We start from the raw sequence: 12614 nt of genomic DNA, 5'->3' as shown, positions 1-12614 counted from the left end.
TCTCTATCTTTTCTCTTGCCATTCAACTCATTAGAAAGGATCTGCACGTAATCAAGAGATTTCCCTCAGCATTGTGGAACCAGCAATTTCTTCATGTTGGGAAATAAAATCTAAGTTGGTGTTTTCTCTTAAAACCATACAAATGTTCCTAACATCTTTGTATAACTGAGGCTTATGCTTTGCTGACCATTTCTTTTAAATCCATTTTCCCAATACAAAAATATTGCTTGTCAACATAGCCTTGCCCTTCTGCAGTTCTGTTTGTGTGTGTGTTTGTTTTTGAGTCACCCAGGCTGGAGTACAGTGGTGCAATCTCAGCTCACTGCAACCTTCAGACGTGGGAAGATCGCTGGACTCAAGGGATCTGCCCACCAAGTAACTGGGACCACAGGCACATGCCATCATGCATAGCTTGCCTGCTTGCTTGCTTGCTTATTTGTTTATTTATTTAGTAGAGATGGAATTTTACCATGTAGCCCAGGCTGCTCTCAAATTCCTGGGCTCAAGGGATTTGCCCGCCTTGGCCTCCCAAAGTCCTGGAATTACAGGTGTGAGCCATCATGCTGGCCTGCAGGTTTTTTTGTTTTGTTTAGTTCTTTAGTGAATAAGTTATACTTTTATTTTTCAGAAACAAAAATGACAAGTGGCAACTTGCCTTTCTAAATGATTAAAGAGTATCAGAGTAATAAGCTATCTCTCACAGAGACAGAAGCCCAAGAAACACTATTATACAACTCTCAAAGAAAGTCTTTTTAAATAAATCTCAGAATAATATACTTTTAACTAAATCAACAAGATAAGAACCACAAAAAATTATACAGAACTAATAAAATGTATATGAAGGAGAAAGGGAAATCTTTATATTAAAGATTGTATATGAGGATACATTAAATCTGCATATTAGAAGCTATTAAAATCAAGGTGGCTCAAATCTGTTTCATTTTTAAAATGTTTACGGATATAATTGTGTTTTTCTAAATGTTTCATTAATAATACTCAGTCTCGTAAGTCTGGCTTCATAATAATCTATAATGTAACTACTTCCATCTGGAGGTCCAACAATCTGCACTGAAATAAGAATGAAATCAATTAGGCTCCCAATTCCACAAAACCCTACAGTGCAAAACTTTAACAAACCCAAGACACGGTATCCAAGGTAAAATCGATCTACTCCCAACCATCCAAGAAAAAGAGACGATGCAACTGCCACTTTGTATGAACAGCCATTTATATTTTGGCAAGACATGGGCTTGAAAAAACCAACTTCATTCCCAGTAAAATGTGTTTCATTGCCACTGGAATACTTAGAAGTTATGTTGGGTGCTGGAAAACATGAAACACGAGCTGTGTGGTTTGTACAGTTAACTGATTCTTGCGTAGCTTCATTTACTTTTGGATCTGCAACCCCAACTCTACCTGGCCTCCAAGGGGGGTGTTCCCCACAGAGGATATTGTCCCACTTTGAGGTCCTCACACTTAAGTGACGCCACGCCCCCGGCAGAGGTGGCAACAGCCCCCCAGGGTCCTGTGGTGACTGAGACTAACCATAGGACACCGAGGAGTCTGACAGTCACGGCCTCCAGAGCAGACAGGCTGGAAGGCCAGGCAGCTGCCATCTTGAAAACCGGCACTTCCGGCTGGCCTGCAGTTTTAAAGTTTGTTCTAAACATCACTCTGGTTTCTCCCATTAAAAAATCTGACCGCTTAACCTCCAATTTTTAAATTTTATAAATTGACTAATAAAGGAATATTTTGCTACAGTGTTAATCTTTTATCTCCTGGGTTTTATGTAAGTTTTTAAGTGAAATTGCTTCTGTTTTATAGGTATTTAACTTATGATCTATGTTAGTATTAGGGTAAAAATTGCGAATCAGCAACTCTGGTCATTTTATTGCTCTAGTTGAGTTGGCTGAGTCAGGAACATAAAAAGGGCATACCTAAACATTGACCTGTTTGTACCTACGAACGGCTGAGGACCAATTTTTAAATAGGTCACAGTTAATCAAAATCTCTGCACTTTAATCTTTTCCAAATGCTAAACTATGCCCTTGTACAAACTGGAATAAAAGCAGTCATAGCTAGCTATGCCTAGCAGAGTCCAGAGTTCCCTGAAAATCTTTTCAATGCTCAAAAACAGCAAAAGCCAGTTTCTTGGAATGGTTCCTAAACTCTTGCTATTTAAACCTTCATAGGAAAATGCTAAGTGGTGTGTATTTTGGTAGTAACATTGCTTCACTCAACTATTCAGCAGTTTTTGATTACCTGCTTGGTGCCAATTACCTGCACCAGGCATTGGATCACAGAAAAGAACTAGAGAGAATAAATTGACACGTGCTTAGCAGCACTGAGCCCACGATATGCAGACAATTTCAATGCATTGTGAAAATGCTATGATAAGAGAGAGGCATGTAAGAACCAGGACCCCATTCTCAGTTGGAGGGGCTCGATTCAGGAGTGAAGAGGGGTGTAGAAGGGTTAAGGGAGGTTTGTCAAACAAAAAGAAAACTCATCAGAGATATAAAGGCTATCTAGGAGTTAACCAAACAAAGGTAGGGCGGGGTGGGAAATGGGAAAATTATTCTAGGAAAAGGAATGGCCTGTGCAAAGGCTAGGGGCTAGGGAGAGCAAGACATGTTCCAAGAGTCACAGGAAGTTTATTATGGCTGGAGCTCCGGGTTCAGGAGGGAAGAGGCAAGAAATGAGGCTGGGAAAAGCTACTCAGAACCAGATCTTGTCTGTTCTGGATTTTACAGTTTAGTGAATGTATTCATTCAGGACCATTACCTTCTTCCTGGTAGTTAGAAAGTTTTTCTCAAGAGGAAAATGTAAATCTAAAATGTTTCAAATCCCAGAGAGAAAATATTTTTCCCAGGAGTATTTACCAAGTGTTAACATTGACTTTTAAAGTTTTCCTAGAATTCCTGCCATCCAAGGTAATTCTATGGCATATGGCATTTTTTTTTTAGTAATTTGCAAGACAAAACATGAGGCGTATATTCAGATACTGATTTTCACATTAAACACTAATTTAAAACATTAAAACCCAATAAAAAGGGCTGGCGTTCTCAGATCAGTTTATTCTAAGATGTGGGTAGGACTTTAGCCGTTTGGCCACAATGGGGTTATCATCCACCCGGCATTCAGGGGAAGGAGGAGGATTCTCACCTATGTGGAGCTGCAAGTCTAAGCTACGTATACCACTCAGATAACACCTCAGACATTTCAGACTGTGTGCAAAGAGTAAGCCGTGACCTCTGTTTATGATTCTAGCAGTATGTGGCCTTTTCTCCAAAATACATTCATGCTTTTACTCTCTTGTTTTTCTATTTTGGTAATTTGTAGACATAACTAACTGCCTTGGCTTGACATTGGAAACCTCTGTCATCTAGTCTAGGCTGTAGTTCTTATGATTCTGTTTTCTTCTCCCCAAACACCTCACTCTCCAACAAAGCAAAATGAGACGAAACACCCCAGCCATACAGATTATGTAGAGAGGCAGCATGAATGCATGAGGGAGGCTCTGGGTTTAGACTCAGAAAACCTAAATTCGTGACCTACCGACCCCATTTCCAGTCCGTGTGACCTCACAGAAGACAGCCTTACTTAACCTCGATATCTTTATCTGTAAAATGACTGGCTTCTCTCACAGGATTGCTAGGAAAATCAAAATGAAGTCATGGATATAAAAACTTGCTGTGAGGCCAGGCACTGTGGCTCTCACCTATAATTTCAGCACTTTGGGAGGCCGAGGCAGGAGGATCGCTTGAGCCCAGGAGTTTGAGACCAGCCTGGCCACATAGCAAGACGCTGTCTCATTATTTTTAAGAAAGTAAAAATAGGCCGGACACGGTGTCTCACGCCTGTAATCCCAGCACTTTGGGAGGCCGAGGCGGGTGGATCACGAGGTCAAGAGATCGAGACCATCCTGGTCAACATGGTGAAATCCCGTCTCTACTAAAAATACAAACAATTAGCTGGGCACGGTGGTGCGTGCCTGTAATCTCAGCTACTCAGGAGGCTGAGGCAGGAGAATTGCCTGAACCCAGGAGGCGGAGGTTGTGGTGAGTTGAGATCGCGCCATTGCACTCCAGCCTGGGTACCAAGAGCGAAACTCCGTCTCAAAAAAAAAAAAAAAAAAGTAAAAATAAAAACTTCTCTGTGAGGTGTAAAGCCCATTATTAATGTAAAGTACAGCAGTCTGCCTTCATCCATGGTTTTGCTTTCCACAGTTTCAGTTATTTATAGTCAACCTTGGTATGAAAATGTTGCATGGGAAATTCCAAAAACAAATGATTTCTGATTTTAAATTTCACACAGTCCTGAGGAGTGTGATGAAGTCTCACCCCCTCCAGCTCTGTCCAAGCCAGGATGTGAATTACCCTTTTGTGTAGAGTGTCCAAGATGTTGACGCCACCCACTCAGTAGTCAGTCAGTAGATATCTCGGTTATCAGATTGACTGTCATGGTATCATAGTGCTCATATTCCAAGAAACCCTGATTTTACTTAATAATGGCCCCAAAGTGCAAGAATAAAAAAGTTGGTGTATTGTTAGAGTTGTTCTATTTTATTATTAGTTACTGTTGTTAATCTCTTACTGTGCCTAATTTACAAAATAGATTTTATCAGAGGTGTGTGTGTGTGTGTACACACACACAAACACAAACATATATACATAGTATTAATATATACTGTATATATATACACATAGTATTAATATGTAATGTATAAATTTAGTACTATCCACAGTTTCAGGCATCCACTGGGGGGTTTTAGAAAGCATCCCCTGCAGGGATAAGGGCGAGCTATTGTATTTTTATTTTTCCTGCAATTGACACACAGTTTTCTTTCTTTCTTTCTTTCTTTCTTTTTTCTGAGTCAGAGTCTGGAATTACAAGGGCACACCATCATGCCTGTCTCAGTCACCCAGGCTAGAGTGCAGTGGCACAATCTTGGCTCACTGCAAATCAAAATGGACCTGCCTCCAGGGTTCAAGGAGTTCTCCTGCCTCCGCCTCCCGAGGAGCTGGGATTACAGGTGCATGCCACCACACCCAGTTAATTTTTGTATTTTTAGTAGAGATGAGATCTCACCATCTTGGCCAGTCTCCAACTCCTGACCTCGTGATCCATCCACCTCGGCCTCCCAAAGTGCTGGAATTACAGGCGTGAGCCACAGCACCTGGCACACACAGTATTCATACATCTTGAACATACTGATCCCCTTGCCTGAAATTTTCTTACTTATCCCCACCCACCATTTTTAACTTTTGAAAGCCCATTTCCCCTTTCATGAATTTAGTTCTGACCTACTCAGTAAGATATATATTTTTTTTAGAGGTGAGGTCTCGCTATGTTGCCCCAGGCTGCAGTCCAGTGGCTACTCACAGGCACAATCACAGGCACTACAGCCTCAAACTCCTGGGTTTAAGCAATCCTTCCATCTCAGCCTCTCGAGTACTGGGGACTACAGGATTTTTTTTTTTTTTTTTTTTTTTGCCCTGTCATTCAGGCTAGAGAACAGTGGTGCAGTCATAGCTCACTGCAGCCTTGACTCCCAGGCTTAGGTGGTCCTCCTGCCTCAGCCTCTTGATTAGCTGGAACTACAGGGGCACACCATCATGCCTGGCTAATTTATATTTTATTTTTTAAAGACGGGGTCTCACTATATTGCCCAGGCTCCCAGGCTGGTGTCAAACTCCTGGGCTCAAGTGATTCTCCCACCTCAGCATCCCAAAGAGCTGGTGTAGCAGGCTGGATCTTCATAAGCACTTTGCTTTAATGATGAATGTATAAGTTAAACATTAAAGCAGAAGTAGAAAAAAAAATGGATAATAAACTGGGGAAACCGGTGCCTGAGTAAGAAAGCTCGAATGCAAAACCAAACTCATTAGAACCTTACCTGGACTTCCTCAACCTCAACCCTAATGGATTGATAAAAGCATGCACCAATGGCCAGGCGCAGTGGCTCACGCCTGTAATCTCAGCACTTTGGGAGGCTGAGGCGAGGCGGGTGGATAATGAAGTCAGGAGCTCAAGACCAGCCGGGCCAACATGGTGAAACCCCATCTCTACTTAAAATACAAGAGATTAATTGGGCATGGTGGCACGTGCCTGTAATCCCAGCTACTCGGGAGGCTGAGGCAGGAGAATCATTTGAACGAGGTGGAGGTTGCAGTGAGCCAAGATCACACCATTGTGTTCCAGCCTGGGCAACAGAGCAAGACTGTACCAAGAGTCTTGGTGCAGAGCAAGTGGGTGTACTAACACCCACTTAAGAAACTTTCCTACCCGTAGACCCATAGTTAAAATCAGATTAAGAAACACTCCCACAAGTAGGCATAGAGCTTGAATTGTATATATAAGCTAAAAGAAAACTTGTAACTTTGAGTTAGATCTGGTGAGTTTCTTGGACCCTGTAACTGGTTGCAGAATAAACTCCCTCCTTTCCCAGTCTGTCTGCATCTTGTTATTGGACTTGAGAACAAGCAGCCAGACCCTATTTGTCTGGGAACTCTGGGAATACAGCCCAGGAGATTATTTTTTATATTTGTATTTCTATTGTAGGACAGCTTGCACTTCACCTGTATTATAATTGCATGTATACTTGTCTGTCTTCACTTCCTGATTGTAACTCCCTATGGGACAGGGGTCCAACCCTATCATCTCTCTATTCCTCATGTGACCCAGCACAGCGTTTAGTTCATGATGGACTGGAACAAATTAATCCATTCCATGTTTCACCTGCTTAATGCCATACAGTGCTGAAACGTGATTTAGTTAGTATGATTGTAGACCGTTCTCACCTTTTATACCATTTTCTGTAGAAAGTTCTCCTTAAGGAATGAATTCAGCTAAGCAGTCAAAAAAGTTAGTGGGCTCATTATAGGGATACATATTAAAGTTGATGATGATTAGATGGTATTTTTCTTTTTTAGTTTTAAATATACTTTTAAAAAAAGGTTTATTTTAGGTTTGGGGGTACTCTTGCAGGTTTGTTACATAGATAAACTTGTGTTTTGGGGGTTTATTGTACAGATTATTTTATCACCCAGGTATTAAGCCTAGTACCTAATAGTTATTTTTTCTGCTGCTCTTCCTCCTCCTACCCTCCACCCTCAAGTAGAGCCCAGTGTCTGTTGTTCCCTTCTTTGTGTTCATGAGTCCTCATCATTTAACTCCTGCTTATGAGTGAGAACATGGGATATTTGGTTTTCTGTTCCTGCATTAGTTTGCTGAGGATAATGGCTTCCAGCTCCATCCATGTTCCTGCAAAAGACAAGATCTCATTCTTTTTTAAGGCTGCATAGTATTCCATGGTGTATATGCGCCACATTTTCTTTATTCAATCTGTCATTGATGAGCATTTAGGTTAATTCTGTGTCTTTGCTATGGTGAATAGTGCTGCAGTGGACATTCCTGTGCATGTGTCTTTATGGTAGAATGATTTATATCCCTCTGGGTATATACCAGGAATGGGATTGCTGTATCAAATGCTAGTTATGTTTTTGGCTCTTTAAGCAATCACCATACTGCTTTCCACAAGGCTGAACTAATTTACACTCCCACCAACAGTGTATAAGTGTTGCCTTTTCTCTGTAACCTTGCCAGCATCTGTTGTTTTTTTTTTTTTTTTTGACTATTTAATAATTGCAATTCTGACTGATATAAGATGCTATCTCATTGTGGTTTTGATCTGCATTTCTCTAATGATCGGCGATGTTAAGCTTTTTTTTCATATGCTTGTTGGCCACGTGTATGCCTTCTTTAGAAAAGTGTCTGTTCATGTCCTTTGCCCACTTTTTAAGGGGGTTGTTTTTTTCTTGTAAATTTATTTAAATTCCTTATAGATGCTAAATATTAGACCTTTGTCAGATGCATAGTTTGCAAATATTTTCTCCCATTTTATAGGTTGTCTGTTTATTCTGTTGATAGTTTCTTTTGCCGTGCAAAAGGTCTTAAGTTTAATTAGATCCCATTTGTCAACTTTTGCTTCTGTTACAATTGCTTTTGGTGTCTTTGTCATGAAATCTTTACCTGTTCCTGTGTCCAGAATGGTATTGCCTAGGTTGTCTTCCAGGGCTTTTGTAGTTTGAGGTTTTATGTTTATGTCTTTGATCCATCTTGAGTTAAGTTTTGTATATGGTCCAGCTTCAGTCTTCCACAGATGGCTAGCCAGTTATCCCAGTACCATTTAATGAATAGGAATTCTTTTCCCCATTGCTTGTTTTTGTCATCTTTGTCAAAGATCAGATGGTCGTAGGTGTGCAGCCTTATTTCCAGGCTCTCTATTCTGTTCCATTGGTCTACATGTTTGTTTTCATCCCAGTACCATGCTGTTTTGGTTACCATAGTCCTAGTAGTATAGTTTGAAGTCAAGTAACGTAATGCCTCTGACATTATTTTTTTTGTTGTTCTCTAATTATTATGAATTGAACCTCTGTTCAGCCCAGTTTAACATATGATGATCAGTATGTTCCAGAAAGATCTGTTTTTTAATCATCTTCTCAGCACATTACACACCCTTGAGGAAAGCTAGCTAGTACTAACCTTATGAAATATTTATAGAATTATTATTCCTTCAACATGGTGAAACCCCGTCTCTACTAAAAATACAAAAAATTAGCTGGGCATGGTGGCGCATGCCTGTAATCCCAGCTACTCAGGAGGCTGAGGCAGGCGAATTGCCTGAACCCAGGAGACGGAGGTTGCGGTGAGCCGAGATCGCGCCATTGCGCTCCAGCCTGGGTAACAAGAGCGAAACTCCGTCTCAAGAAAAAAAAAAGAATTATTATTCCTTATGTTTTTGTAAGTTAAAATGCTCCTCACTGATTCAAAAAAAAATTACCCAGGAATTTTTAGTGAATGAAATTAATCTTCTATGTTCTGCCGACTATGACTCCCTGTTCTTCACAGGGGCCAAGCTCCCATGAATATGGGGTGGAAATTTGGAGACAGGTAAAAGTCATACATATCCCAAGAGTCTTGTTCTTATTTTCTCTGAGTTTACTTTGAGCTTTTTCAAAGTAAAAAAACTTTTCACTTTTTTACCTTTTTTTTTTTTAAGTCTTCAAGTGTCAGTTCAGCTGATTTACTGGCTCAGAGACCATAATCCTTTCCCATGTACTAGATAAACCTGGATTACTTTCTACCTCTTCCCCTTGTTGACAAGCAGCTGGTGTTTGTGAAAAAGCATTGTCTTGGTATTTGAAGTCTGCTGCCTTAGCCAGGTTCAGAGATCCACATCATCTTTGAAGCGTCCAACTTCCTAAAAGTCACACATTTTGTTAAAGGGACTCCCTGAGAACGTACCCAAAAAGCAAGGATGAGGGAGGCATAAACAGCAGCTCCAAGGCCAATTTCAGGAATTTTGAGAACAATTTCTTCCTTTGCCTATAAGTAATGGGTTTCCTACTTTTATGTATGGTTGCTCTGAAGTGGCGCCAAATCTGAAATCCCTTGTTTTATGAGGAAATTATTTTCATTTATGTAAACAAAAGAATACAATCTCCAAGGCCCGTACTGATGGTTGCTCTAGAAGGAATGCCTTTGGAAGTTCTACAAGCCCCAGGTTCACCTCACCCTTAGGATACTTTGCATGTAGTTTCTCCCAGTCCTTGCAAAGGCATAATAGCCCCACCTTTAAAACCCAACCCATGGGCCAGGCACGGTGATTCACACCTATAATTCTGGCACATTGGGAGGCCGAGGTGGGTGAATCACCTGAGGTTGAGAGTTCGAGACCAGCCTGACCAACATGGAGAAACCCCTTCTCTACTAAAAATACAAAATTAGCCGGGTGTGGTGGCCCATGCCTGTAATCCCAGCTACTCAAGAGGCCAAGGCAAGAGAATTGCTTGAACCCGGGAGGCAGAGGTTGCATTGAGCCAAAATCGCACCACTGTACTCCAGCCTGGGCAACAAGAGTAAAACTCTGTCTCAAAAAAAAAAAAAAAAAACAAAACAAAAACAAAAAAACAATCTATGGATGGGTGCAGTGACTCACACATGTAATCCCAACACTTTGGGAGGCTAAGGCAGGGGGATCACTTGAGTCCAGGAGTTCAAGACCAGCCTGGGCAACACAGGGAGACCCTGTCTCTGCAAAAAAGTTTTAAAACTTAGACAGGCATGGTGGTATGTGCCTGTAGTTCCAGCTACTTGGGAGGTTGAGTTGGGAGGATCTCTTGAACCTTAGAGGACAAGGCTGCAGTGAGCCATGAGTGTACCACTGCACTCCATCCTGGATAGCAGAGTGAGAGCCTGTCTCGAAAAAAGAAAAGAAAAATCTATAGAAACGATGAAAACCCCTTTCTGTGTCTCCCTGCACTGCTGAGGAACTAATAAGTAAAATAAAAAACAAAACTCCAAAAAAGAAAGCACCATTAACTAAAGAAAAATAAGCACTGCCTAAAATTAGCGAAAGTGCCAATGCAGATATTTCTGATTTGAAAAATGCCAATAAGAGCAGAAAAGAGTATTTCCATGCCCCTGCGATCTCCTCCTGTGGGTAAACACATCCCACGTGCACGGGCATAGCTTTGCTTCACCTCATTCCCATCTCTAACAAATCACACCCAGCCTGATGGGCTCCACTGTCTCTCAGACTACTAAGAGCAAGTGTGACTTGCCTTGCTAAATGGTAAAGTCCTTCCGCAAAGCCGTCCCGTTCTCACCAGCCAGGTGCTCCTCTCCCGTGATCAGAGCCACATACCCATTTCCCTGATTTCAGAGCGGTGATATTTAGCACTTCTGAGTCTCACTGAACAGTCTGGCTCTTCCTGGCCCAGATTGTTTATTACACCCACATCTAGCACCTTCTCAATTTCTCTCAGCCCTCAGAAAATTTGTCTTGTAGCTGTACTCGAACACACAGTTATGTATCTCCTAAGTACCCAAGACACGGGAGAAGAACTAGTCCACACAGGAATTAAGAGGAGTATTCTGTTCCAGGTTCCGCCTTAGGGACAGCACCAAAAATGGGAGAAGAAACACAAAATCCTACTAGGAAGCTGGGAGAAAATCTGAGAACACTCAGCCAGGAGTGCAGAAGCAGAGGAAGGGGTAGATAACGGAGAGCTTTTCAGTCTCTGGACATCACAAAAGAGCTCAGAAAACAACCAGAGGGGCCAAGCTGGAGAAGAGGAAAACACTGAGAAAGAGCAGGAGGGGCTCAGTTATGCGCGGCTGGCCAGCGTCTGGGGTTGTCTGCCAGGGAGTCGCAGCGGCTGGGCTGTGACGATGGCAGCAGCCTGGAGGGTAAAAACATACCCAAGTACAAACGCCAGACGCCAGTCAAGCAGCCAGCACGTCCTGCCCTCTGCTCCACGGAAGCCTGAAGGGGGCCATTCACACACAAAGATCTTTATTCATCCTCCTCCTTGCCCTCTTAAAGCCAAATCGAATGTCTTAACAGAGAGACAGTTGGACCAGAAATGAGCAGAGGCCTGCTCCCAAGTTGGCGGGATTTTAAATAAGACCCATGCACTCTGGGCACAGATCTCCATCTCTGTACAGCACGGTCAAGGGTAGGAATGAGGAAGGCAGAAGAGGGAAAGGGTGCAGGTGGGAGGCAACCGCTCTATTTTATGAAAGTGGAAAGCGGTCCAGAAGGAGAATTGATGTCCCTGTCAAAGGAAGGGAAGTTAGACATTGCCCACTGTCCACCCCTACGTGTATCACCTACCTGGGGAGTTTGTTTGTTCATTTGTTTGTTTTGAGACAGAGTCTTGCTTCTGTCGCCAGGCTGGAATGCAGTGGCGTGATCTCGGCTCACTACAACCTCCACTTCCCTGGTTCAGGTAGTTCTCCTACCTCAGCCTTCTGAGTAGCTGGGACTATAGGTATGTACCACCACGCCCAGCTAATTTTTGTATTTTTAGTAGAGACAGCGTTTCACCATGTTGACCAGGATGGTCCTGATCTTCTGACCTCGTGATCCACCAGCCTTGGCCTCCCAAAGTGCTGAGATGACAGACATGAGCCATCGCATCTGACCGGAAATTTTTTCTAAGATACCTGTGCCAAACCCCACGCCCAGACCAATGAGAAACTCTGGGCATGCAACCCAGGAATAGCTATTTTTTAGACACCCCCAGATGAGTCCAGTGTGCAGCCAGGATTGGCAACCACTGGATAAGCTCCTGCAGGACAGAATCCTTCCTAGAGATGAGTACCTGGCTGCAGAGGCTTTTCCTATTGGCTCTGCGTGTCTGCTGCCTATTTCTGCAGATGCCCCGCTATGACATCTTTTCCAACCTGTGTAGCCTTCTGGAGACTGAACAAATCTCTGTTTGGTAGCTCCTGGTCTAAGAGGGTCACCCTGTACTGCACTGTCAGATCCCACAGGCACTGTCCAGTGCTGTCAGCCTGGCCTGAAGGATTTGCTGGGACTTCTAAAGTGTAAAGCTCCTCCTTGAGCAGGGTGGTGCTAAACACTTGTCTCGTTCTCAGGGAGCTAAAGAACTTTAGTCTTCTACTAAAGACCCAAGGTGTTAATCTTCCTGATCCTCCTTGGTTGTCAGAGTGTACTGGGAACAGCAGAACTGGCCCCATCGTAGCATCTTCCCAGGGAGTTCAGGCCTCAGCCTTTAGCTCCCCAAAATGCTCTCAGGAGC

The 12614-nt window shown here is 42.7% G+C and overlaps 2 protein-coding genes across 2 annotated transcripts in view; one reads left to right on the top strand and one right to left on the bottom strand.

Annotated features, from left to right (window-relative positions):
- Positions 1 to 12614, top strand: part of IGFBP7 (insulin like growth factor binding protein 7) — an 86546-nt gene that overhangs the window by 50271 nt on the left and 23661 nt on the right. The window lies entirely within an intron of this gene.
- LOC101027774 (TM2 domain-containing protein 1-like) lies at positions 953 to 1622 on the bottom strand. Its single transcript, XM_003933591.3, has 2 exons — positions 1444 to 1622; positions 953 to 1412 (listed from the first exon to the last, which is right to left on the bottom strand). The coding sequence occupies exons 1-2, from the start codon at positions 1614 to 1616 to the stop codon at positions 953 to 955; spliced, it is 633 nt and encodes a 210-aa protein (XP_003933640.1). The 5' UTR covers positions 1617 to 1622.

The sequence above is a fragment of the Saimiri boliviensis genome, chromosome 3, assembly GCF_048565385.1.
Source record: "Saimiri boliviensis isolate mSaiBol1 chromosome 3, mSaiBol1.pri, whole genome shotgun sequence".
Taxonomy (NCBI): Eukaryota; Metazoa; Chordata; class Mammalia; order Primates; family Cebidae; genus Saimiri; species Saimiri boliviensis.
The sequence above is the reverse complement of the archived record's forward strand: the minus strand, read 5'-3'. Positions and strand labels throughout refer to the sequence as shown.

What these genes read in the sequence shown, in the direction of transcription:
- LOC101027774 (XM_003933591.3), bottom strand. Translation starts at nt 1,616, where the DNA reads ATGGCAGCTGCCTGGCCTTCCAGCCTGTCTGCTCTGGAGGCCGTGACT. An exon ending in AAAGTGGGACAATATCCTCT is followed by an intron (nt 1,413 to 1,443) that starts GTGGGGAACACC and finishes GAGGCCAGGTAG; the next exon opens with AGTTGGGGTTGCAGATCCAA.